Genomic DNA, 23,058 nt, shown 5'->3' on the forward strand with positions numbered 1-23,058 from the left:
TGTGTCAATTAAAGCTTCTGGCATATTCTGTTCTCAGTTCTGAGCAACTCAGAGCTGAATAAAATCCATGTTAAATTAATGATGATGCTACACTGCTGTGGCAAAAAAGTCCAATCAATACTTCCTATGTAACTTTAGCAGTTGTTTATATATCCTGCCTGGTTCTATACGGCAAACTGACAATGTATTGGTTTCATGACCCTAAATTACAAGCTGAAAAACAGCAAATTAAATTCAGTGTTGAAAAAGGAAAAGCATGATCACAGAGAAAACAGACATGAAAGATGGACTCTAAGTTCACTATCATAAGGCAAGAGACCCTGGAGTCTTTATGAATAGTGGTCTGAAGGCACCATATCAGTGTGCAGAATACAAATGAAATATCAGAAAAATATCAGGAAAAGAACACAGAAGTAAAGGAAGAAAAAAACTCCACACCAGTATGCCATTATATACATATATACACACAATTTATATGTTATTATATATTTAAAAGTAAATATATCAATGTTTATTTATATATATAAAATGGCATAGTATCTCCATAGTAAACCAAGTTTGCAGATGTGGTTATAACACAAAGAAGGGCAATGAAAATGAACAGAGGTGAGGAAAAGCTTCAATAGAGAGATGAAAGCCAGTACAACTTCCCAGTTTGTTTCACCTCTTTTTACTAAAAAAGTTCACATGGCTATGTCAACTCAAGCTGCATCACGGCTTTTTTAACTGCAGCATAAAATTCTGTCATGCTGGATGGAACAAAGATAGAATGGGTTGTACGAGATATTTTCAGAACACTCAGCAAGGTCCCTTGGTCTTGCTATATACTGTTTTGCTACACAGATGGAAAGACCAGATAAGTTCCACACAAACTTTGATTTTAAGATTGCATTTCAGTCTCTTAGTTCTGCTTTACTGTGAATTTCATCTGTTTCATCCCAAAGCATACTCAGAACTTCCTAGTGTCCTGCTGATGGTAGGTTAATTATCCCACACCCATATCCTTACATTTGCAGGGGTAAATAAACAAAGACCACTTGGAAAATTGGTGACGTATTACCAAAAGTTCTTGAAGGGCAGTGAAATATCAACCAAAATAAATTACAACATAAGGCAGGATGATTATGTTAATACTTACCAGCTGAAATAACTTAAAGAAATCAACATTTGCATACAAGGCATCTTCTACTCTCTGTAGACTTTCCTGGGACAAAGCACACATGGCCTTGTGTACAGAAGGAAGACCTCTTCGGCTGCTGAAGATAATAAAGCGGTCCAGGAGCACCTCACTGCAAGCAATGTCCTTCAGAGTCAAGTTAGGGACACCATAGGCAAACTGCAACCAAAACCAATGTTTCATTTACTGTTGTGAAACCTTCATGCTCCTCAGAAACAATTAGAACTTATCACAAGCGGGCACCTTGATACTAGTCCCTGCTAATATTTTAATGAACGGTAGAAAGATGTGGTCAGCTGGAGCATCAACTCTTGAATCACTTCCAACTGATATTATGCTAGATCACCTTGCCTTCAGTCACATTTTTCCTTCTCTCATTAGTGATTCTTCCTTCCATTACAAAAGTTCTTGTGAGTTGTCTTCCCTTCCTCTGTCATCCAAGCACACACGAAGTCATGCCACCCATTCTTGTGGCTAAGGAGGGAGAGCTACAGCTTGCTTGAAATTATTTCCAGTACTAACCAATGGTGCTACATAACTCTACCATTTGTGTTTAGGTTGGTTATGTCTTTGCTGTCAATTGTGTAAAAAAAAAGGGCCAATTCCACTGAATCTCAAGTTTGATTTCCCTCAGCATTTTATTTCATAGTGATGACTATTGCACCACAATGCTTCCCCACAGCCATTATTCATTGTCAGTGTGCACAGCATACAGCCAGGATTTACAAAGCCATTTTACATTAAATCACACCTATCTACTGATTACCACTTCTAATACAAACATGGAACAGAAAAAGCTCCAATTTTTATCTTTAGTGTTCAACCACTGGCAACAGATTAGTTTATAGTTAAACGAATGTAAATGCAGAATAACTCCATAGAAATCAGATATACTTGGGATTTACACTGTTGTTATAGAATGCTCTTGGTAGTCTACTAAAATCAGTTCCAGTTATTTTATAATGGACAGAATATACGGTAATATAATAAAAAGTAGCACTGGAAATTGCTCCTGCGCTACTGTTCCCATCCTGTCTCCATCTCCTTTCACAGTACAAATTTTAAGGAAAAAAGCTCAGAACACTTTGATGGCTGTAAATGCCTACTGTGTTTGAGACAAACACAGACCTTCAGACAAATGAGAACTATGCACTGACACAATATCATTAGGCTAAATGAATTTAATAAGCTGCATGAAAAGAGATATTGTCAAAGGCTACCCAGAATATAATTTTCTTTAGAAAAACAATCTGCTGAGCATTCCAATCTCTAAGACATATGGATCAAAACAAACATACCACACCCATACCAGGTCGGACATAAGCACATATTTGTTTCTTATTTAAGCAAATTAGGAAGTTCATCTAAGAGATTCTGAATATTATCAAAATTTTCTATCTGCAAATGTCCTATAGTTAGCAGCTGATACTTGTTTGGTGGTGCCTGTAAAGAGAATATTTAAACACACAAAGGAATGAGAAAAAACTTAATTCAGTTGCTTTGGAGAGTAGGTTCAAGCTTGAGGAGTTATTCATTAAGTGCTTTATCTGTCAGAAGTCATCACAAAAGTGCAAGCGTGGCTGTGGAAAGTCAGCATCTAGAATAGAAAAGGCGGAGAGGTCTAGTACAACATTATATTTTGTCTGCCATGACTGCCCTGAGTTCCAGCTTATGGAGTTGCAGTTGGGGGGGGAAAAAAAAAAAAAGAAAAAAAGAAAGACATCTGATTTACAGATAGATTGTGTATTGGAATTATGATGCAAAAAAGGGGATGTGGATTTCTAGCAGAAGTGTCTGAGAGGCACTATCATCACTACAGCTGTACTCATATAAAGGCATTGTTAACATGAGAGAGAGCCTGGAGAGAGGCAGAATGCAAAAGAGGGAATGCAGTTGACAGATACAGTTTGTCTTGTTAAAAACCTTCAAAACCAAACACTCCTGCCCTCCCTCAAATTGGAACATTTGAATTTGAATTAACTGAATTTATGCCAGCGGAATTTATGCCAGTTCAGTCTCTTACGTCCTGGGGCCGTGTGTGATAAGATTTTTTAGCCATATATGCCTCATCTGTCATGGTCCTCATCATGCAGGGTGAACTGCAATGAAACGGGGCTGCACATGGAGGCAGCCTGGGAGCCTTGCTTTGACTTGTGAAATGAGGAAACAGTGACATTAACATCATTGAGAAGGATAAATATATTAAAAAAAAAAGAAAGGTTATTTACAAACTGTAACTGCATTTCAAGAATGTTCATGAACAGATGGGATTAGAAAAACATCAAACCTCCACCCTTCCAATTTTTCCGGTAGGGTGGGCTACTGCCAATCTTTCCTGAACTTATTGTGTTTTAACATCAGTCTCTTATCCTTATCTTAGAATGACTCAAAAAAGCAGGCCCTCAGAGGGAAACTTCAATACTTTTTTTTTTAATCAATGTGTCACTGTTTGGCCGAAGCTGGCAAGATGAAGTCCAAATTATTTTTTCAGCTAGTTGGCTGTTTGATCAGGTTTAGCTTTCAGCTCTGTGTGTCATTTCCTGACTCCCAGGCGGCTCAGACCTAGATCTGCAGCCAGCTGTTGGCAACAGTCAGGCTTTTGTAAACAAGTTGCTTTCAGTTTGATCAGCTCTGTGCCATCAGAGCGAGGGGCAAAGCATATACAGCAATATGCAAGCAAACAGAGGGCAGAGCAGCACAAAGAACTAGAGATGAACCATCATGGTTGAGGATTAAGACAACCATAGATCTAGAGTCTAGTTATGGCTCTGCAACTTCTACCTCAACCATACATAAGTCCAGCCCAAGAAACTTGCCTATCAAGAAGGTCCCTACAGGTACTAAGCAATTTGTCTCCCACATGAAATAAAGTGTTCAATTCCCATTGAAAATAATTCTCTTGTCATCTCTTGAAAATTATGAGATTAGTTTTTCTGCATCAGTTTCCCCTGGAGGAATTATTCACAGCACTTTCCTCCCTCACAGCTGTAAATCAGCTCTGGTGAGATGATCTTGTATCCCTGAGATTATTGCTACCAAGAAAACTGTATGGAGGACAGCAAAAGTGGTATTTAACATGAGATCTCCTCCACCTTCCTCTCTAACAAATGTTCAGATTTCTTTAATTTCCAGCATAAAGAGAACTACATCTCTTTCTGCATCAGCATAGAAAATACAGCAGAAAGACATCAGCCGGTTTCAATCATACTTTCAGTGGTGGTGTTGAAAACTTCAGTCCTGCATACACTTGCAAGCAGAGGTTTTAACAGTAGATGAATGAATGCCACTGGGGAGCTAAGAGAAATTAATACAGCAGCACTCAGTTCTCCTGACACAGCAGATCTCTGGTGAAGAAGAGGTTAGGGACAAAAAGGGAAAGAGAAGTCCAGCAGGATATCTGTATATATTCTTCTTGTCACAAGCAGCAAGGAAGCAAATTTTCACCATCTCAGCTGATATGGAGGTGTGAAAATAAGTAGGATGTATCAATTGACACTGGCTTTGGTATGATCTTGTGGTATTGCTTCATGATAAAGTGAGGAGAGGGGCGGGCTTCCCTGGTATTAATCAAGAATACAGCAGATAAGTAATCTGACTACTGGTCACACCAGCTGGAATTTGTGATGCAAAAAAGGAAGTGCATGCAAGTGCATGAATGCCCTCCCTCTTTCTGGCCACACACAGTTCCAGCATTTGTGTTTTATGTGGCAGTGAAAAAGACGAATTGTGTCTTTCAGCCTCAGTTATTCACTTGTTTCCACCCACACACTACGGCAGTGTAGAAATTGTTCCAGAACTCCGATTCAGCAACATTCATTCATTAATACAGCATTCCTCACAGAGCTCCCAGCCACCAGTACATGCAGAGGCAGAAACAGCCTGGACTTTGTCAAACGGACCTCTGCTTTGCTGCTTCAGGAGGGATTTGACTTGCAGTTTTCACTCCGATTTTTCTGAGCAGATCTATTATTCAATCAGAATCTATGAAAGTGGATCTGTTTCTCCACTGGCACCTATTCATGATGTGAGACAATGCCAAAAAGCCACCATATTACTCTGTTGACATTGGGGCAGAGAATTTAAATAATAAATTAAAAACCTCCAAAAATTCTCTCTGGCTATTCATCAGGACTGTCTCAAAAGGATGCCTTATGTTTTTGAGTCAAGTCTTCAGTCATGGGAATGGATGCATTGCGTGGCAGTATCGTTTCTTGATGCTCATTATTTGGAAGGAACAACAGCACTGAACAAATATGTACATTTAATGCATATTCAAAATGCTTTTTAAAAGTCAAAACAAACATCTCTTCTTCTAGATTCACAAAAAACAGAGGGAGAAGTTGTACAAACAACCCATAAGACATTAGGTGCTCTGAGCCCAAGGCTCTCACTGAGGCTACTTCGCACATCCAACTCGTAAGATTCTTTCCTCACAGATAACAACTTGGTAACTTAAACTCTACCCACCTGTTCAGGGCGTACTTGAGCATTAATAAGCTGGAAAACAACAAAATCTGAGAGGCCAACATTTTCCAGCAAGAAGGAGGTGAGGGTCTCCCCATCTTTCAAAATGTCTAGAATTCGTATTCCTCTTCCTGGATGAAGAAAGAAATCCACAGATCAGTGAGACACCAAACAAAGGAAGTTAAAGAACAAGTCATACTCAAACCTGCAAAAAGAATGTACTTTGGCTCTTATACTTAGTAGTGACTAACAGGGTCTAAAATTATTCTTGCAATTCAAAATCATTTTAATCCTTTGTTGGGGAATGATAATCAGAAAATGCTGAGTGTTCTGACTTGGCATATCTGATCTCTCAAAGGTATTTCAGACTAGAGCCACAGCAATGAGTGCACTGAAAGCAGCCTTGACTGCATTTGAAAGTGTCTGCCTTTTTTCAATGCAATGTTTTATTTTAAATGTTCAGATTCAAGTACGCTATTGTTGTAAGTGTCCTTCCTTCTGGGCCTTGTGTAAATAACTTCAGTCAAACCTTTACATTTACACTAATTTATCACTCACTGTCAACTAATTTTAGCTAGTTAATCTTATTCTCTAGCATTGCAGAAGTGACCATTGAGAATCTTCCATGAGAAAAAACTCAATTTCCTTGGAGAAGCACAAATTGTAGTTTCTGCTTCATATTAAACTAGATTAGCAACTACTCAACTAAAAGCTGGCAAATCTTCAGGCAAACCAATGAGACTATCTGCTGTTAAATTAGACACATATAAGAGGCCACCAAATTTCCCTAATCCTGCCTATAACAATATTCAAAATACTGCTGCTCATAAAGTTAAACAGTGCCAATCTTTTTTAACTTGTCTATGTTACAAATCATACCAATGGGAATTCTTCCTCAGTATGCTCCAAGAGAAAGCTTGGGAAGTTAATGCTGCTCATGTCCATTGACTACTACAGCCTTTTTAAAAGGTAGTTCACACAGCATCAAGAGACTCTGGTAAAGAAAGCTTGAAAAGCACTAGTTCTAGTCTTCAGGTAATTGAAACTGCCAGGAACAGCACATATCCTACAGACATGGGAAATGTAGCTTTAGACATCACATAAACGTGCACAAATGTGCTGCTGGGGGCCTCCATTCTGTGAGTTAAGCAGAGTCTTATCAGAGTTTGCCAACTAACTTCCACAATTTCATCTGCAATAAGCATATTCTGGTCTAGGGCTGTAGGGGCTGAGCAGGACTTCTTCAATTGTTCCCCTGTATTTATTCAAGCAGTAAACACTGAAAACAATAGTAGGCATCTGTCCCTCATATTCTCACTGATGCCCTTCCTGGCACCCAGGCATCACGGAGGAAAAAGCACACTACAAGAACACATCAAATGTGTCAGTGCAAGGGGAGAATGGGACAAGGAAGGAGGACTCAAGAGATCTGGTTTAAGGAATCAGTAAAAGGAGCAATCTCAACTCTGACATTTGCTAAATGGCAAAGGATTTGAGAATGGGACATATCAATTCTCAAAGCCAGTCCAGTTTTATGCCTTTAGTTTTGGGGGTATCTTTTCATATTCTGTACTTTAAGTCCAAATATTAAATAAAAATTTATTATTATACCATTTCCTATTTTCTCCCAAGACTGTGTTTTGAATTTGGAAGGTTGTTTTAAATAAAAATTAATGCAGTCAACTTGCTTTTTCAGTCTTCTTTATGTTTTTAATGCCTTCTCTTTCAAAACACATAATCAAAACAAGGGGAAAGTGTTTGCTTCTTCACTGTTCCAAACCTGTTTTAGGTAACACTTCTAACAAAGTACCTCTAAGCACTTCTCTGGGTTACGCTTCTAGTATATGTTCAGGCATGTTCCAAGCTTTCCATTCCTCTGCATCTTCCAGGACCCTTTCTTACTGCTTCTGCCTCTACTGTAATAATTAATAATGAAATCTCTTCAGCCACATGTTTTACTTGGGGTGGTGAGAAATCCAAACTTTTGGTTTTCGAGTTTTGTCTACTGTTACTTAAGGATGATGACTGCAGAATGGAGTTGACTGCCTCTCTCCCTTCTCTTAAATGACAGGCGTTACGACACTGAGCATGTTTTAATTTACCCTAACAGTAAGCAGAGTAATGGCTACATGTCAAATATATTATAATGTTGCCACTCTGCAGGGTAACTACTATCCAGTTCTCAGAGAGAAAAATTAAGTAGTCTAAAGGATATAGACAAAACAATTACCTGCAATTCTTTCAGGATTAGTTCTCATTGTTTCCATAAACTGAGTCATAATGATCAGTTCTTCCCAGATTCTGCCAAGGTCATGGATTTCAGGGCCTTCCAGTAAAAGCTCCTGAGCATCTTTATATACCCTTGCAAGGCTGAAAGGAAAAAGTGTACAAACAATAATTTAAGACTGATGACTCTTGAGAATCTTTTATATTTAAAAAAAAAAAAAGCAATGTTGACTTTCTCTGTGTTAGGGATGAGAAAAAAATAAATTATTTTGTTCTCAGTCTCAGGTACTGTGAGATTCAGTTAGATTTGAAGTCCACAGAAGGTTTAAGAGGGCTACTGGTGTTGCAGGAGGTTGGCCTCTCCCACATTAGCCATGCTGATCTTGCTGGGGAGACAGGACCTTCCTCAGACTGCATGCATCTCACAGTTACAGTGCAAATCTTCTCTGGCTCTAGCCCAGGCTCAGCTCCAGTAGTTGAATGGGGCACTCTGGGCACGTGCAGCCCTGCTCAGCCAGGTAAGTGACATGGAATCATTCAGACACAGAATCCTCCTCCCTCTCTAACATCAGTCCCCTCCAATGTAACTGTGGTGTTTAGGTCCCTTCAGAATATTTTTTCTAGGAGTGGCAGGAAAACACAAGTGACAAATGGTCACGGACAGCTGTTCACCTACTGGGTCTGGGTTAGAACATGCAGATCAAGCAAGGATGCCATCAGGTCCTGTGTTCATGAACGAGTATGGAAAATTCTTATTATCAGGGCAGACTATTACATTTCTTTAATAGTATTATGTTTTCCATACGTGGAATGGTATATATCAGTCCTTATGACTTATTTTAGCTTGAGGAAACAGCAAACAGGAAGGACCGAATTCTTTCAGAAAACACAATGTATTTACTTCCGCTGGAATGCACTGAATTTACTCTGACAAAGTGACAGTTTGCTCTGTAATAAGTAACCTAAAAAAGTCAGAATATAAAAGAAACAAACCCCTCTAGCTTCACTGCGTGATCGACTGTACCCCACAAAAAATGTTCAGCTGATCATTTTAAACCCTGTTCACTAGGAAACAAGGTCAGCTAGTAAGTTAACCCCAGGCTACAGATTTTCACATGACTGGAGCTTCAATGGCCTTGAGATTGTTAGCTCATGAATTTTAATGATTGGATGCTCCAAAGTGGACTTTGCAAAGGGAGATTTGGAGCATTTTTTTATATTTATTCTAACAGGTTTTTACTCTAAGGGTCCTTGTCTGCTGTGCTGTCTTTCATGACTCAGCTATAACAAACAACACAATAAAACACTTCCATAGCTCTTTTTCAATAACAGTCAGGAAATCTCCCATCCTTCTGCTTTGCTAACAAGTTTAGTACTGAAGGTTACTGTGCTGATTAGTCTCACAAGTATACAGCCAAAACAAGTGCTACATAAGAACTGGCAGTGCAGGTTTTTCTTTGCTGCTACTTCATTAGAACTCTCATTCAGAAGAAACGATGACTCAAGTGATGAGAAAAGAAGGTTAGGGGTTTCATGCTCTTATATCAAAAAGATCTGTCCCAAGACATTCAGTAAGCAGTCAACAATAGAAAGGATGGATTTTATTAAATGGATGTGTGTTCCCTAGAGACTAGTACAACTGAAGTCTTTCTCCAAAAGGCCCAAACCCATCCTCATGAGCTCTGTTTCAACTTTGCTGGCCATTGTTAGCATGAAACTGACGTGCTAGAACTGAACATTTTTGTCTTCCACTGTTTGCACACTGGTGTTTTACTAAATGCTCACCCTTCCCTTTTCATTCACACCATAGAACTATTCTTTAAAATATTCCTGGGTGCACTGAGGGACCCTTCTAGGCAGGCTGAGGATACTCCGTCCTTTCTCCTTGCATCATTCATGCCCATGAACACTCAACAGTTACCAAGAGCAGGCTACCAGCAGCTGTCTAGCAGGCTTGTATTGCTGCAACCCAGTCTCACACATACAACTCTGCTTACATGGAATTTTTGTAGTTGGACACCACACCTGGACCCTCTCCAGGGGTTGGGTTGCGGAAACAGGGATTGTTCATGTTACAGAAGATGCCATGTAACCATGGCAACGTTCCTGCTGATGGCATTGCCTTGTTTGGGAAGTGACCTAGAGTACGGAAACACAAAATATAAATTGTTAGGTGTCTTTTCTAATGCAGCCTGTGAGAATCTAAATAGCATGATGAGTTGGCTCACTACAGAAGGACTGTGATACAAATCCTATAGGTTTATTTTTCACCAAAAAAAAAGAAGTCACCAATATAAGCAATAAGGCTATTTTCAACAGAAACAAGTTCTGAACTAATGTGGGATTTTTTTTTCAATAGGTAGTGAGGTAGTACTTTCTCAGTAACAGAATTACAGAAATCCAAAACTTAATAGAATCTTGAAACTTCATGTGTGTCTGACCAGAAAGCACCTCACAGGAAAACTAGAGCTTTTTTCTTCCTCCTCACTGGTAATTCTTACAATATATGGCTATAAATAACTAAGTTACTTGAACTAAAATTTGTTCCTTTGCCAGAATAATACTTCACATGTAGGTTCCAGTATCTCTGTCTGAGAACTCTAGCCACTACCTAAAACAAGTCCGACCATTGTAACATCTTAAACGTTCTTACATTCATGTTGGCGATACAGTGGATTAGCTTTCCTCAGCCAAACAAGGGCAAAAAATAACGACAGAGGCCAGACAAGCTCCACTAGAAAACGAAGCTGGAAGAAAAAAGAAAAAAACAAATGAAAAAAAAAATTTACAAATAGACCATCATAGAGTCACTACGTGACTAACAGGATGAGACTCTTCTCACAGCAGCAATGCCCAGTGCAGCACGTGCCCATGGCTATTCTTTGCCTCTTTCACCATTTGAAAAGGACACCCAGAAAGAGTGAGGATTCATCAGTGCCATAAAGCATTACCATTAACTCAGTGGCTTCTCTACCTCCTCTAAAGAAATATCTATGCATCCTGACTGAGGTAAGAAGAGGCAGCAGGTAGTAGATGACTCTACAAGAAGGATTAGATGCAACAGAGAAAAGGTGTGGGGTTTTTTATCCACACTCTAGCACTGCTGGGCTCATTAGTAGGCTGGCTGTGCACTGTGCTTACCCAAAGGTAAAAGACTTCAGCATAAGCTTAACATTCTTTGAGCTTTACTTTCGGTTCTTTTTGTCATCATTCATTTCAACACTATTTATTTCCTAATACAGGTAGAAATGTATACATTAAGATCAAACACCTTATTCAATAACATAGAAGATCCCATCAAAGGCCACTTTATTGCCCAGATCTTTCAACAGACTTACAACAGTCACTATCTCCCCTGTCATGACAGAAAATCAAAGGTACTGCTTTACCACAGAGCAATGCACTGACTGGTTTTCAGTCTGCTTCCTCCACTCCTGTGTTTCAGTTTGTTTTACTGCCTCTGTGTGTTCTGGTAGAGGCTTGAAACTACAATCCTTTGATCCTATAATACAGGCTTTGGGCTCTGAGGAACAGCAATGGGATTTTTGTGTCCAGACACGTGGCACTTTTTCCCCCCCTCCCTACAAGAGTGAGGACAAAGTATCTTCAGAACCAGGGTTGTAGCACATGCACAGGAATGCACTCCTTGCTTCTTTACCTTTGCTCTCTCCTTCCCAGTCAGGTACCAAAATATAACAATAATGCATATAGCAGCAGAGCCAAAGACAAGGTGGGTCACATACAATTGTTGTTTTGGGCAAGAGAACATACTTAAGAACAGTTTTTTTGGAGCAGTCCTGTTTTTATCACTATAACTTTGTCTAATAGCTTTAGTTAAGCACAACATATCCTTACAGCAAAAGGGTAGAAAGCTTTACACCAGGCAACAATTCCCTATTTTTTCTGGTAAGACTCTCTTTTTTAAAACAGAACAATAACAAAAAAACCCACCCGCCACCATCTAGGAAGTTATGCATGCCTGATATTTTTAAAGCCAGACAGAATCTTACCAGCAGCAAAGGGCAGATGACACAATTATTACAGAAGAAAACCTGACAGCTGTTGTGCACAGCTCAGAATAGAGTGCTACAGATCCCAGGGCTACAGGGCCCACAAGGTGTGATTAACATCCATTGCCACCCATTTGGTAAGAGGTTTGGGACAAGCACTACACACTCATAAACTCAGATGGGCAAGAACTGGGGAGACTGGTCATCACCTTTGCTGCAGAGCTGATCTTTGTTAATGCTCAGATGTAGATTCTTTCTTCATCACCAGGAAATACAAAATCCTCGGACTTGAATTTGGTAATTCCTTTCTGTCTGAGTTAACTAGTTTGGAAAGGATTAAAGTCTAAAGCACAAGGGAAGCTTTCTTTCAAGCTAGTACACAGTGTGTCGTGCAACAAGGACAGACCAAGTGCTGTCAGACCTCTGATTCTTTCCTGTGAACCTTTTCCTGAGGACACACAGGTGTCTCAGAATTCACTAGAAGTATCAGAAAGCAGCCCATAAGCCTTCAGAACCACAAGATAAATAGCCAGAAATCCCAGCAGCATGCACAGAGACATGTGGCCCATACAAAGATCACATTTGATTCTTTGAGGGATTTGTGATTTTTATATGCTGATAAATGTACCAGCCATTTAATCCAGTGAAGTGCATAGTCCAAAGCTGAAATCCAAAGCCTAACACTTTACCTTTTGTCTTTTCCGGAGGATCCAGTTCTTCCAAAGCAGAAGTCTGACTTGTCTAAAGAAGTTCATTCTTCTGCATCAACACTTCTAGTTAACCTGTGGCAAAGGATGCATTGCCATTTCTCAGCTAACAGCTGAAACAGACCTTAGAGCAAAATAACAGCTTTCTGTTCTTATTTTAAGATTATGTTATCATAGAGATTGGTTCCTTTTATTGTCTGCATCATTTAATTTTGCACTTGATCCACTATCATACATGAAAAATCGTGGTTTTCCTTTGTTTGGAGGCTGTTTCCTGTGACACATTTATCAGCACCAAAAAGCAGTGGAGAGGAAAAGCATCTCTTTTGAATAAAAAAAGTCATTAACATTGAATCTGGCTGTTAACTTGGACTTGCATGTAATGAAGGTAGTTAACTGTTGCATCATTTATTAGAATAAATATGTGTTTTCAAACTATATTTCCAAGAAAAGATGGATTTACTACTAGACATTAGTTTATACAAAACTGTTTACTTATTATGACACAATTAGCTTTATCATTCAGACACTATAAATATATATTGATTAACAGAGTCTTGAAAGGATTTTGTAAAAGCAAATCCATTTTGTTACCACTTTATTAAAAAATACAGGATCTCATATTCTTATGCTTTTAAATTCAGCAATTCCTATGACTTTTTAGTAGGGATACAACAGAATTTAAACTATTGCATGTTCTGTTTTTTAAGTTCATGACTCACTATAACGACCATGAATTTTTACCTTCAAAAGGAAAAAGAGAATTTGACATATAAATTCAAATATGAGATACAAGGACTGTTAAAAATTAAACAAATAATTTAAATTTGCTACTAACTCAAGTAGAGCAAAACACTATAGTAAAATCATGGAGTAGAACCATGATAAAAAACAGTACCTAGCAACAATGTGTAGAGAACTCCATGTGGGTTGAGGAGGTACATGAACTTCTGGAGTGATTAGTCATGGTGGACATCTATCTTCACTCTTTAAAGGCAGCACTCTGCTCATAAAATCAGTGATGGCTTGAGACTGCTGCAATTAGAAAGAGCACAGGTACTAAAGGAAATTCAATTTCTAAAAAAGAAGTTTATTTACATAGATATTAACATTCTCCTGAAGTCAGAAAAAGGCCCATACACTTATGAACTGTTCATTCAGTTTTCCATGAAGACGCCAACACAAATTATGACTGTTACTATTTAGAATGGCACACACTTTCTGCCTGATGACAACATGCTCAAGGGATGCAACTCATACCCATGGCACAAGAAAATATGTTATTTTGTTCATTTTCCTTCTGCAGGAACTGATTTCTTTTCTGGGGGCTGATTGTAAGAGCCAACAAAATAACCTTGTTCTATCATCAGAATACTATTGAAACATTGGAAGACTCTTACAAAGCCCCAACTCAAGAAAATAAAAAAACAGCACTTCTTTTTAACTTTGTTATCTTCTTTTTTCCCCTAGCAGTTCATACTATAACATGGAAGAATGATTTACTGAATACATTCAGAAAGAAAACTCATATATCTTGTTGACAGAATACAAGAAACTGAAATAAGAAATTGGTTACATCAGTCATTAGAGCTAGCCCAAGCTCCCCATTGTCACAGCCTTCCTCATTCCCAGCAGGTTAAGAACAGTGCAGTGTCTTCATAAATTCTCAAATTCCTTAATATTATCATCATAAACAAGCATCACCCTTGGGTAACTTTTTTAGCAAATTCCTTCAATTGTATATCTGCTGACATAGCCCTGGAGAACACAGAAGTCTTTTCCACTACTTCGAAACTTCGTTTATGGGATTTGCAATACTTTCTTTAAGCTTCACTTGTTTTATGAAGGTGGCACAAGTGGTTTTTTCTGCTGAAGACAATGTTTTAGATGCCGGACATTTCTTCTAGGATTTCTAGATAAATCAGAATTTCAGTAACCAGAGAAGATGATTTTTTTTCACTCCATCAATTTTCACAAAATTTTCTGAAAAAATTAATGTCCTCAGTGTTGGTATACTTCCCTTGTGAAAGGCCTGGGGAGTTTGTTCTTACAACATCTACGTGTGCAGATATACAAGTAGTTCACCACATTTTTTCGTGGACCATCACTCTCAAAGAACAGAGACAGTGAAACACAAAAGTAACTGATTCACAACACCAGGAGAGGAGGGAAAAAATATTTCATTCTTATAATCTGATTTTCAATTTTATATTTTCCAGAACTTCTAAAATGCCAGCAAATTGCTTGTTCACACAGAAAAATATTAAACTAAATGACCTTATGTGTTCAGACTCAGAGCTCCAGAGATGCATTCAGAGAGTTTTTCAGCAAGTTCTGTCCTACTTCAACTACTATTTACTAAATCAAGTTACATATCAGCATTATTTCACATCATTTCACATCTCCAACATAAATTTTCCCCAAGGAGTATGGTCAAATCCAGAAGCAAAAGAGCATAGAGTCAACACTGAATTCTGTATAAATTTTCATCTGTAAGGGTTGGGACAGCAATGCAGTAAAACCTCTCACTGGTTCTCATGCTGGGCGATGGCTCTATAAGCACTATTGCAGCTTCCCTCACTGCCACACCGTCATTGTTCTTTAAAGTAGAGGTTGAGCAACAGTCCAGAGTTCTTTATTTAAAAAATTTTAAAAAGGATGTGGCAGTGCTTGCTTATTTCTTTCTTCTCCACAGGACTTTGGGGAGACCTCTGAGAATCCTGTTTCACTGAATTTACCAACTGCTAGATTTACCCCAGAGCACACTACAGCTCTGACAGCAGAGCACAGCATTCAGCACTCTGTTTCCTTCCCAGCTCCATTGTAGGACATTCCACTCTCTGCACAAATGTGCCACCTAAACCCACAGAATTTAACCCAATTTAACCCATGCTTCTTTCACAAAGAAGCCCAAGATCAAGCCATCCCTATGTGCTGAAAGATGAGCAAGTGGGGAAGAAGACTAGCTTTGGCTGAATAAGGCGCTTTCACTGGAACTCAGGGAAAAATAGAGTTTATGACCTTTGGAAGAAGGGACGGACAACTCAGGAAGAGTACAAGGATGTTGTTAGGTCACGTAGAGAGAAAATTAGAAAGGCAAAAGCTCAGCTAGAACTGAATCTGGCCACTGCTGTGAAAGACAACAAAAAGTGTTTTTATAAATGCATTAACAGCAAAAAGAGGGCCAAGGAAAATCTCCATCCTTTATTGCATGCAGAGGGGAACATTGCAACCAAGGATGAGGAAAAGGCTGACGTACTCAATGCCTTCCTTGCCTTAGTCTTCAACATAAAGACCGGTTATCCTCAGGGCAACCAGCCCTCTGAAGTGGTAGACAGGGATGGGGAGCAGAAAAGATCCCCTTCAATCCAGTAGGAAGTAGGTAGTGACCTGCTGAGCCACTTAGACACTCACGAGTCTATGGGACAGGATGGGATCCACCCAAGGCTACTGTGGGAGCTGGCAGAAGAGCTCACTAAGCCACTCTCCACCATTTACCATCTGTCCTGGTTAACTGGGGAGGCTCCAGATGAACAGAGGGAGGTCAGAGCAACAACCATCTGCAAAATGGTCATAACAACCACAGTGCTACAGGTTTGGCAAAGAGTGGCTTGAAAGCAGCCCAGCAGAAAAGGACCTGGGGATACTGGTTGACAGCAGCTGAACGTGAGCCAGTGTGTGTTCCGGTGGCCAAGAAGGCCCATGGCAGGACCAGGGCAGTGACCATCCCTCTGTGCTTGGCACTGGGCAGCCGCACCTTGAGTACTACGGCCAGCTCTGGGCCCCTCACTGCAAGAAAGACACTGAGCTGCTGGAGCAAGTCCAGAGAAGGGCAACAGAGCTGGGGAAGGGTCTGGAGAGTGAGTCATATGAGGAGCCACTGAGGGAGCTGGGGGTGTTTAGCCTGGAGGTTCAGGGACGAACTTACTGCTCTCTACCTGAAAGGAGCTTGTAGCCAGGTGAGGGTCTCTTTTCCCAGGCAACCAGAGACAGGACAAGAGGACACAGCCTCAAGCTGTGCCAGGTGAGGTTCAGGAGGAACTTTTTCACTAAAAGGGTTGTCAAGCATTGGAATGGGCTGGTCAGGGAGGTGGTGGAGTCACCATCCCTGGAAGCGTTCAAGAAATGACTGGACACGGCACTTAGTTAAACACAGTTTAGTCGACAAGGTGGTGTTTGGTCAAAGGCTGGACTCAATCTTGGAGGTCTTTTCCAGCCCTAATGATTCTATGATTCTATTCTATCATCCTATGGCAACCTCCTCTTTCACAAGTAGCTTTGATCTGATTTCTGTCAGACACATGTTCATATCACAGCTGAGACCCAGCCTGCTCCAATCCAGACAGAAAAAAAAAGCTGTATAAAGCCACAGATAAAAGTTCACTCTGCTTAATAGCAACGCAAAGCAGAAAAACTAGTACTGCTGTTGCTGCTCAGATGTAGACTGTATTTAAGTACTGCTGCTATGTCTGAGGCAAACAGATACTTTAATAGTTTTATCCCGCAAACAAGCATTTTAACCCTAAAATCCTAAGTCCAGTTATTTTAAGAAAATGAATCTCTTTTTGTTGTCCACATGTTCACAGAGACAGCTCTAACAGATTAAACTAATCTCTCCTAATTAGATTTTTTACATCACTATTGGATGATGGTAGGGTAGATTTTGCTTTCTATGATCAACTACATCAGCTGCTCCTGTGACACATTTTTGCTCTGCAGCTTTACAAAGAGATCTTTGGAAGTAAACAGAGAAGCTTATGTGGGGCCTATCATTTTACATGAAAGGGAAAAATACAGTTCAGTTTATGGAGCACACTGCACAATGTCTCTGGTAGCTCTACCCACAGTTGTCACTATCCCTGTTTCCTAATGATTTGTAGTTTGTTGCCAGTAGCAACAAAAAATGAGACATTCCATTTATGTATCAGAACATAAAGAAAGTAAGAAGTGGAAATAGATATTTGGTGATGACAGTTTTCACATTATGCCCACAGTAGATATCCGATAACATAAAAGTTCCCTGTGATATGCTTCATGAGTACCTACATGCCATACCAAAAAACTGGGGTCACATGGCACGTGCGTTGTATTATCCCTCACCTCACATGCCATGGTTTTAACAGCTGTTTTAAGTACCAGCATTTTATTTGTTTTCTTATTTCCAGGCTTATTCCTCACTTTTGACTACAAAATCAAATCTGGTTAAAATTCTGTTTGTCCAGCAAATTATAAAAACATCCCTAGTAATCTCTGTAGCACCACAAGAATATATTTCTCTAAAATTAACAAAATTTAAAAATTACCTGAAAAGATAACTTTGAAAATACGCACACTCACGTGTATTGGGTGTGCTCATGGGCCAACACTTCTAATTTTCAAGAACAATGCTTTCCAGCACCCAAACCATTTCTTAACCACATATTCTGACACATATAGAAGAACATGTCCCTAGACACAGCCTCACTGGAAAGCTAACACAATTAGTGCTAACACGATTTTGCCTAGGCTAACTGTAGGAGCGGGTGTGTATAAATGCTTTTTCCATAGATAAACAGACATATCTATGTGTGTGTAGAGAACACTACACATACACAGGTTGGGGTTTTCTCAGTTAAGGTAAGTTTTGCACCTAGCAATCTAAACTGCTAGGGAAAACACAAGCTGAAGGTTTTTAGGTGTTTCCTACGTATTTCAGAGGCCTCCCCCATGAAATAGGTAAGGAGTGACCTGAGGGACAAGAATGGCAAGTTCTGTCAAGCTGGAATCAAATGATAAAAAGAATCAGAGAGACTAAGAAAAGGTTCCATGAAACCTCTGTTTGAAAAGTATATTTTTACAAATCAAAGACAATCAGAATCACTCTTCCACATGTCAAACACAGGGAAATGTAGAATCTTAAGCAGATTCCATGCATGTGCAAAACCAGTGGTTGGTTAATCACCCCAATCTGTGGAAAAACATGCACAAAAGCACAGCAAGTAGAAACTCAAAAGGCATAAGTTACCAATGTTAGCATACGTGCACTAAGGGCCTTCGCAGAGCGTTTTGTGACTGCTTTCAGATTAATTCCATTAGGGCTCTGCTTTGCTATAGAAGCTAAAGAATTCAAGGATTTTAAAGCAAAGCACAGAATTCTTAAATAGAAGCAATAAAAAGCTTGAAAACTTAACCCAGAAGCTTACCTCATGTGCGAGCACTGCTGGAAGAGGAAGGTTTCTGAAGGAATGTTCAGCTTGGTGGCAAAGAAACACATATCTTAGATGCAGTTAGTACTTGTAGAATAACACTGCTCAGTTGTAAGGAGATTGCTTTAATCCCCTACTCGATACAGAACAGCTCAATCGGTGAGTTTAAGGACTCCTGAATAAAAATACCCCCAAATATCCAATATGACCAGCACAAGCAGTCAAGTCTGTACTAGGAAGTTGATATTTCTGAGTGTACTTCTTCAGATCTGAACATACTCTGTATTTGAAAAGGTGGTAGTTCTGGTAGCATCAGGGGCCCTACTAAACCAAACACCTGTCATAACTAATTAGGTCAGAGACTTACAGAAGTCGGTATGCTGCCAAAGCTTTAAGAGGGATGAGGCAGTGCATTACGACTTCAGAAAATGCAATTACCAAGCAAATCTGACAGAGAAAGGTTTCCTCCCCAGAGGACAAGCCGCAGGGTTCTGGCACTTTGTATGACCCAGAGCCTGTCACCTGGGGCAGGTGGGTGGGATTGCTGCAGTTCGGTCAGAGTGAAGCCATTTCAAAGCAAGACCTAGGGAAATCTGCATCAGAACCGAAAGAAACAACAAGGGCCATTAGTAACATTTCCAGTCCCAAAGGAAGCCAAAGTCTTTTCCACCAGGTTTAAGGCTCCGCTGCCGCGGTCGGCTCCTCACACCCCTTCCTGTGCCGGCTGAGGCTCCTGCCGTCCCCCCCGCTCCCTCACAGGGCGGAGCGGAGCTCGGTGTACGAGCCCGATCAAAACACGGCCCTGACGCCAACGTGCAAATGTTGACGAAAATTTACAAATTAAGAAGTCACACACTGGCCCTTCAGCCGCCGCCTCCCAGCCTCCCCCGCTGGCTGGCCTGTCCCAGGCCCAGCTGGAAGGCTCCGGAGGAAGGAACCCCCGTCCCTCGCCTTCCGTGGTGCCGACGGGCTGGGCAGCAGGGTCACAAGTCTTACACAGGCTTCAAAGGTTTAATTTCCAAAGAGGTACCCTTGCTCCTTCTTCGCTTGTATTGCATTAAAACAGTCGAAGGCATTATAAAGCTGGGTCGTCCGTAATTCATCTACTGAAATTGATGATATTTTTCACGAAATACCGTAGGTTTATGAGACCCTCATCCCCGCGCGCAAGCACACAGTGGCGCTGCGCTCCCCCAGCCCGGCCCGGCCCGGCCCGCTGGCACCGGCCTGGCTGTGGGAAACACCAACAGAGACCCAAAGTGCATTTCAAAGAGCAGAAACTCTCACACCAGCAAAACATGGAAGGACATGATACATAAAAAGCAGTATGGCAACAACCAGTAGTAACTAGTATTATGACTTGATTAAGAAACATTTGTCTGTTTCTCACAGATTAGTATTTGATGTTGTAATTCTCCATCCCAGCAGCCTTCTCGGGCCCTAATCAATACTGACCAGCACCATCCTTTCACAGCTGTGCTATTAAGTTCTGCTCCAACGTCTGTAATGATTCATTAACCAGTTGTGTGCATTATATTCCACTCCTCCATTGTCAAAGTAGAACAAATTCCCATCTATATCAAGAAGCCTTTATCTGTCCACTTATTTTGTTATGCAACTCACACCACCAGTATGGGCAGACAGCAGCATCTGGGATCTTCAGCTTTTCTGTAGTATAAGGCAGCTCCCCAAAGAAACAGCCTCTAGCATGGCCAGAACAATCCAGTAATAGCATGGCTTTTTCCAAGAATGCAAGCCATGCTTCCCTGGAAATGTGATAAGGAAGTAGAAGTTCAGCTTCGTGAGTTTAGTAGCTTTTGTTCTGGAAATTAAAATCAGATTATGTCCACTGAATGGAGTGTGGGATTTTATTTTGGATATTTTAGGAAGATGGGCAAAGGTAACAGAGTAGGAAAGTCCAGTGTATTTCACACTGTAAGAACAGAAAAGTGATTCTTTGCTTTTCCTGTCCTTTTCATTCTTACATCAGTAGAAAGTACCATGCCAAAGTAACTCTACAGTATGTTAGAAAGGGTCATGCTAATTGTAATCCCATTAAAAGAAGTGTGCCACTCCCCATCCCCAGAAGACAGAGGCAGCAGAGTACTGTACTATTGCAAAGGCCAAATGTCTGTATTTTAATAAGTTAGAAGAAATCCAGATATAGAAGCCATAGAGTCACTGAAATGTTAACACGTTAATATATTTTAAAGCAAATATAACACAGTGTACACATAAGAACCGTTTAATACAAAGTGAAAACCATTAGATGCACCTACTAATGCAGATTTTTGGTTATTTTCAGCTCTTTCACTGAAACTTGGAAACAATGCTCTTCATTTCAGTTACACCATGTCAGGTGGTGAAACTGATCTATAGCAAGCAAATCACTGCCTTTTCACTCACCTGGGAAAGACAGCACCACTGCAATGATAGTCCCTCTAGAAGGGCATCCAAACAAAACAGGCTCTGCACATTTGCCCCACTTGCTAAGCTATACAAGAAACCAGATGTGAATTGATTGCTGCTTCTGAATAGTAAAACTCAGTAAGTGCATCCTTGCTGTACAAAAAAGAAATATTAAAGTGACAACATAGAAAACTGGCAACAGATAACCATGTCTGCTTAACATATACACATATGATACATAATTGTGGCCATGCTGGCCAGTATGTATGCCTGTTCATGAGCAAAGCTTTAATTGCACATATTAGAAAAATGAACAAATGCTTTTACAGAGCAAAGCACAAGCTTTGGTTTATGCTTAGACAGTGAACATTAAATCTTCCATTTTTATTATAACATCTATTAAGAAAAATAACTGTTTCTCTATGAATAAGCACTCCATTCCACACAATGAAATGAAGCTCAGTGTCTTATTCAATGAAACCTTTAACTGTATCTAGACTGGGAATGTAATACATCTTTATTGAAAGCTACTGAACTACAAAAAGTTTGACTTATTTCATTCACAGTTCCCCAGCCCTCCCCCCAATTTTAAAATGCTGCATATATAAAAATAACTTCAGTATGGCACAAAAGTGGGATTCTCAAGGGAAGCCTCCACTGGCAACATCAACAAATTGCATACAGTCCAAGAGGAATTTGCACCCTATACAAAATGAGCTTCCCTGTGTTCCAGTTCTTGGATCCTTTTTGGTCTCAGTCTCTGGTAAGCAGGCTTCAGATCTGTGGGGTGAATATCCTCTGAGCTAGCTTTCTGTTCATTTGTGTTCTGTTCAGGATCACCTGATGGAAGTGCAGAGCTCCTACCCAGTTTCACAGTATTGTCCTGGTGAAGCACAGAGCTAGCACTGGTTGGTGCACAAGCTTTAGCAGAAGAACCATCTCCATTTTCTTTCGATTTGTTAGAGGGTGGTTTATAAAATGTCCCGGGGGGGGGTTGCAATGTTCGTGGTGCCCTAAAGGCAGCAAGAGGATTAACATCAGGACCATTCTCTTCTGTTGCTGTCCTTCCTGACCCAACAACAGAATATGGCTTACTAGGAAGAATGGCATTAGCTGAATTGTTACCAACACTGCATGATGAAGATAAAGCACCTGCAGTTCCACTCTCAAGTGCTCGGTTCTCCTGGGGCACATTAGTCACAATCATTGCTGTCCTTGCTGTGATATCGTACTGTTTATATTGCTTGTCCCAATTTTTTCGCAGCATCTGGGTGTCATAACAAGGAAATCTACAGCAGGTATTACCAGGAGGGAGTGCCTTCACCTCTGAAACCTCTTCAATAGTAGGGCTCCGACCCAGCTTCTCTGAACTTACTGCTCCTGCATTTCGTGAATTTCTTTCATTCAAAACACATGGAGGAAGTATTCGGTCCACAGGCAAGCTCACAGGGCGAGAAGCTGCTTTTGTCCTTGGAACCCGCAATGGAACTTTGGTAATCTGACGGTTAGGTTTTGCAGGAAGTAAGTTAATTTTACAGCTGTCTTCACCTAGAGAAATTAATGGATCATTGTCTTTCTCTGAAGTTGGACTCACAGCATCACCTAGAAACACACAAATATATGTGACTGGATCTTTGCACCAAATATAAAGAGAAGTCAGCAAGACTTTATTAATGATCCCTTTGCAGTTAGTATTTTAATGGGATAATAAGTTTTAGGGATAGCCTATATACATACTAGGAGCATCCTACTCTAACCAAATGTTAACTTTTCAATAGCAGTAAAACACATACTGTACAGCTGTAACCAAGGAAGACACCAAGAAGAAACAGCCAAAGAGACACTATATTTTTTTGGCTGGTGCTCTCCCATCCCTGAAT

The 23,058-nt window shown here is 40.2% G+C and overlaps 2 protein-coding genes across 8 annotated transcripts in view; both read right to left on the bottom strand.

Moving 5' to 3' along the window:
• The window catches only part of ABCA4 (ATP binding cassette subfamily A member 4), a 71,361-nt gene extending 51,980 nt beyond the window's left edge, over positions 1-19,381 (bottom strand). Inside the window, 8 exon segments of the mRNA XM_032696333.1 lie at positions 1,139-1,336; positions 5,645-5,772; positions 7,872-8,011; positions 9,865-10,006; positions 10,521-10,614; positions 12,567-12,659; positions 13,483-13,619; positions 18,767-19,381. Of these exon segments, the coding sequence (XP_032552224.1) occupies positions 1,139-1,336; positions 5,645-5,772; positions 7,872-8,011; positions 9,865-10,006; positions 10,521-10,614; positions 12,567-12,632 (768 nt within the window). The 5' untranslated portion in view covers positions 12,633-12,659; positions 13,483-13,619; positions 18,767-19,381.
• Positions 19,382-20,883: 1,502 nt separating this feature from the next.
• ARHGAP29 (Rho GTPase activating protein 29) overlaps positions 20,884-23,058 on the bottom strand; it is a 49,629-nt gene continuing 47,454 nt past the window's right edge. For all 7 annotated transcript variants that reach the window (XM_032696820.1, XM_032696816.1, XM_032696818.1 and 4 more), the window contains exon 23: positions 20,884-22,780. In XM_032696820.1, the coding sequence (XP_032552711.1) occupies positions 21,882-22,780 (899 nt within the window). In that variant the 3' untranslated portion in view covers positions 20,884-21,881. The remainder of the gene's footprint in view (positions 22,781-23,058) is intronic.

The sequence above is a fragment of the Chiroxiphia lanceolata genome, chromosome 9 (assembly GCF_009829145.1).
Source record: "Chiroxiphia lanceolata isolate bChiLan1 chromosome 9, bChiLan1.pri, whole genome shotgun sequence".
NCBI lineage: Eukaryota > Metazoa > Chordata > Aves > Passeriformes > Pipridae > Chiroxiphia > Chiroxiphia lanceolata.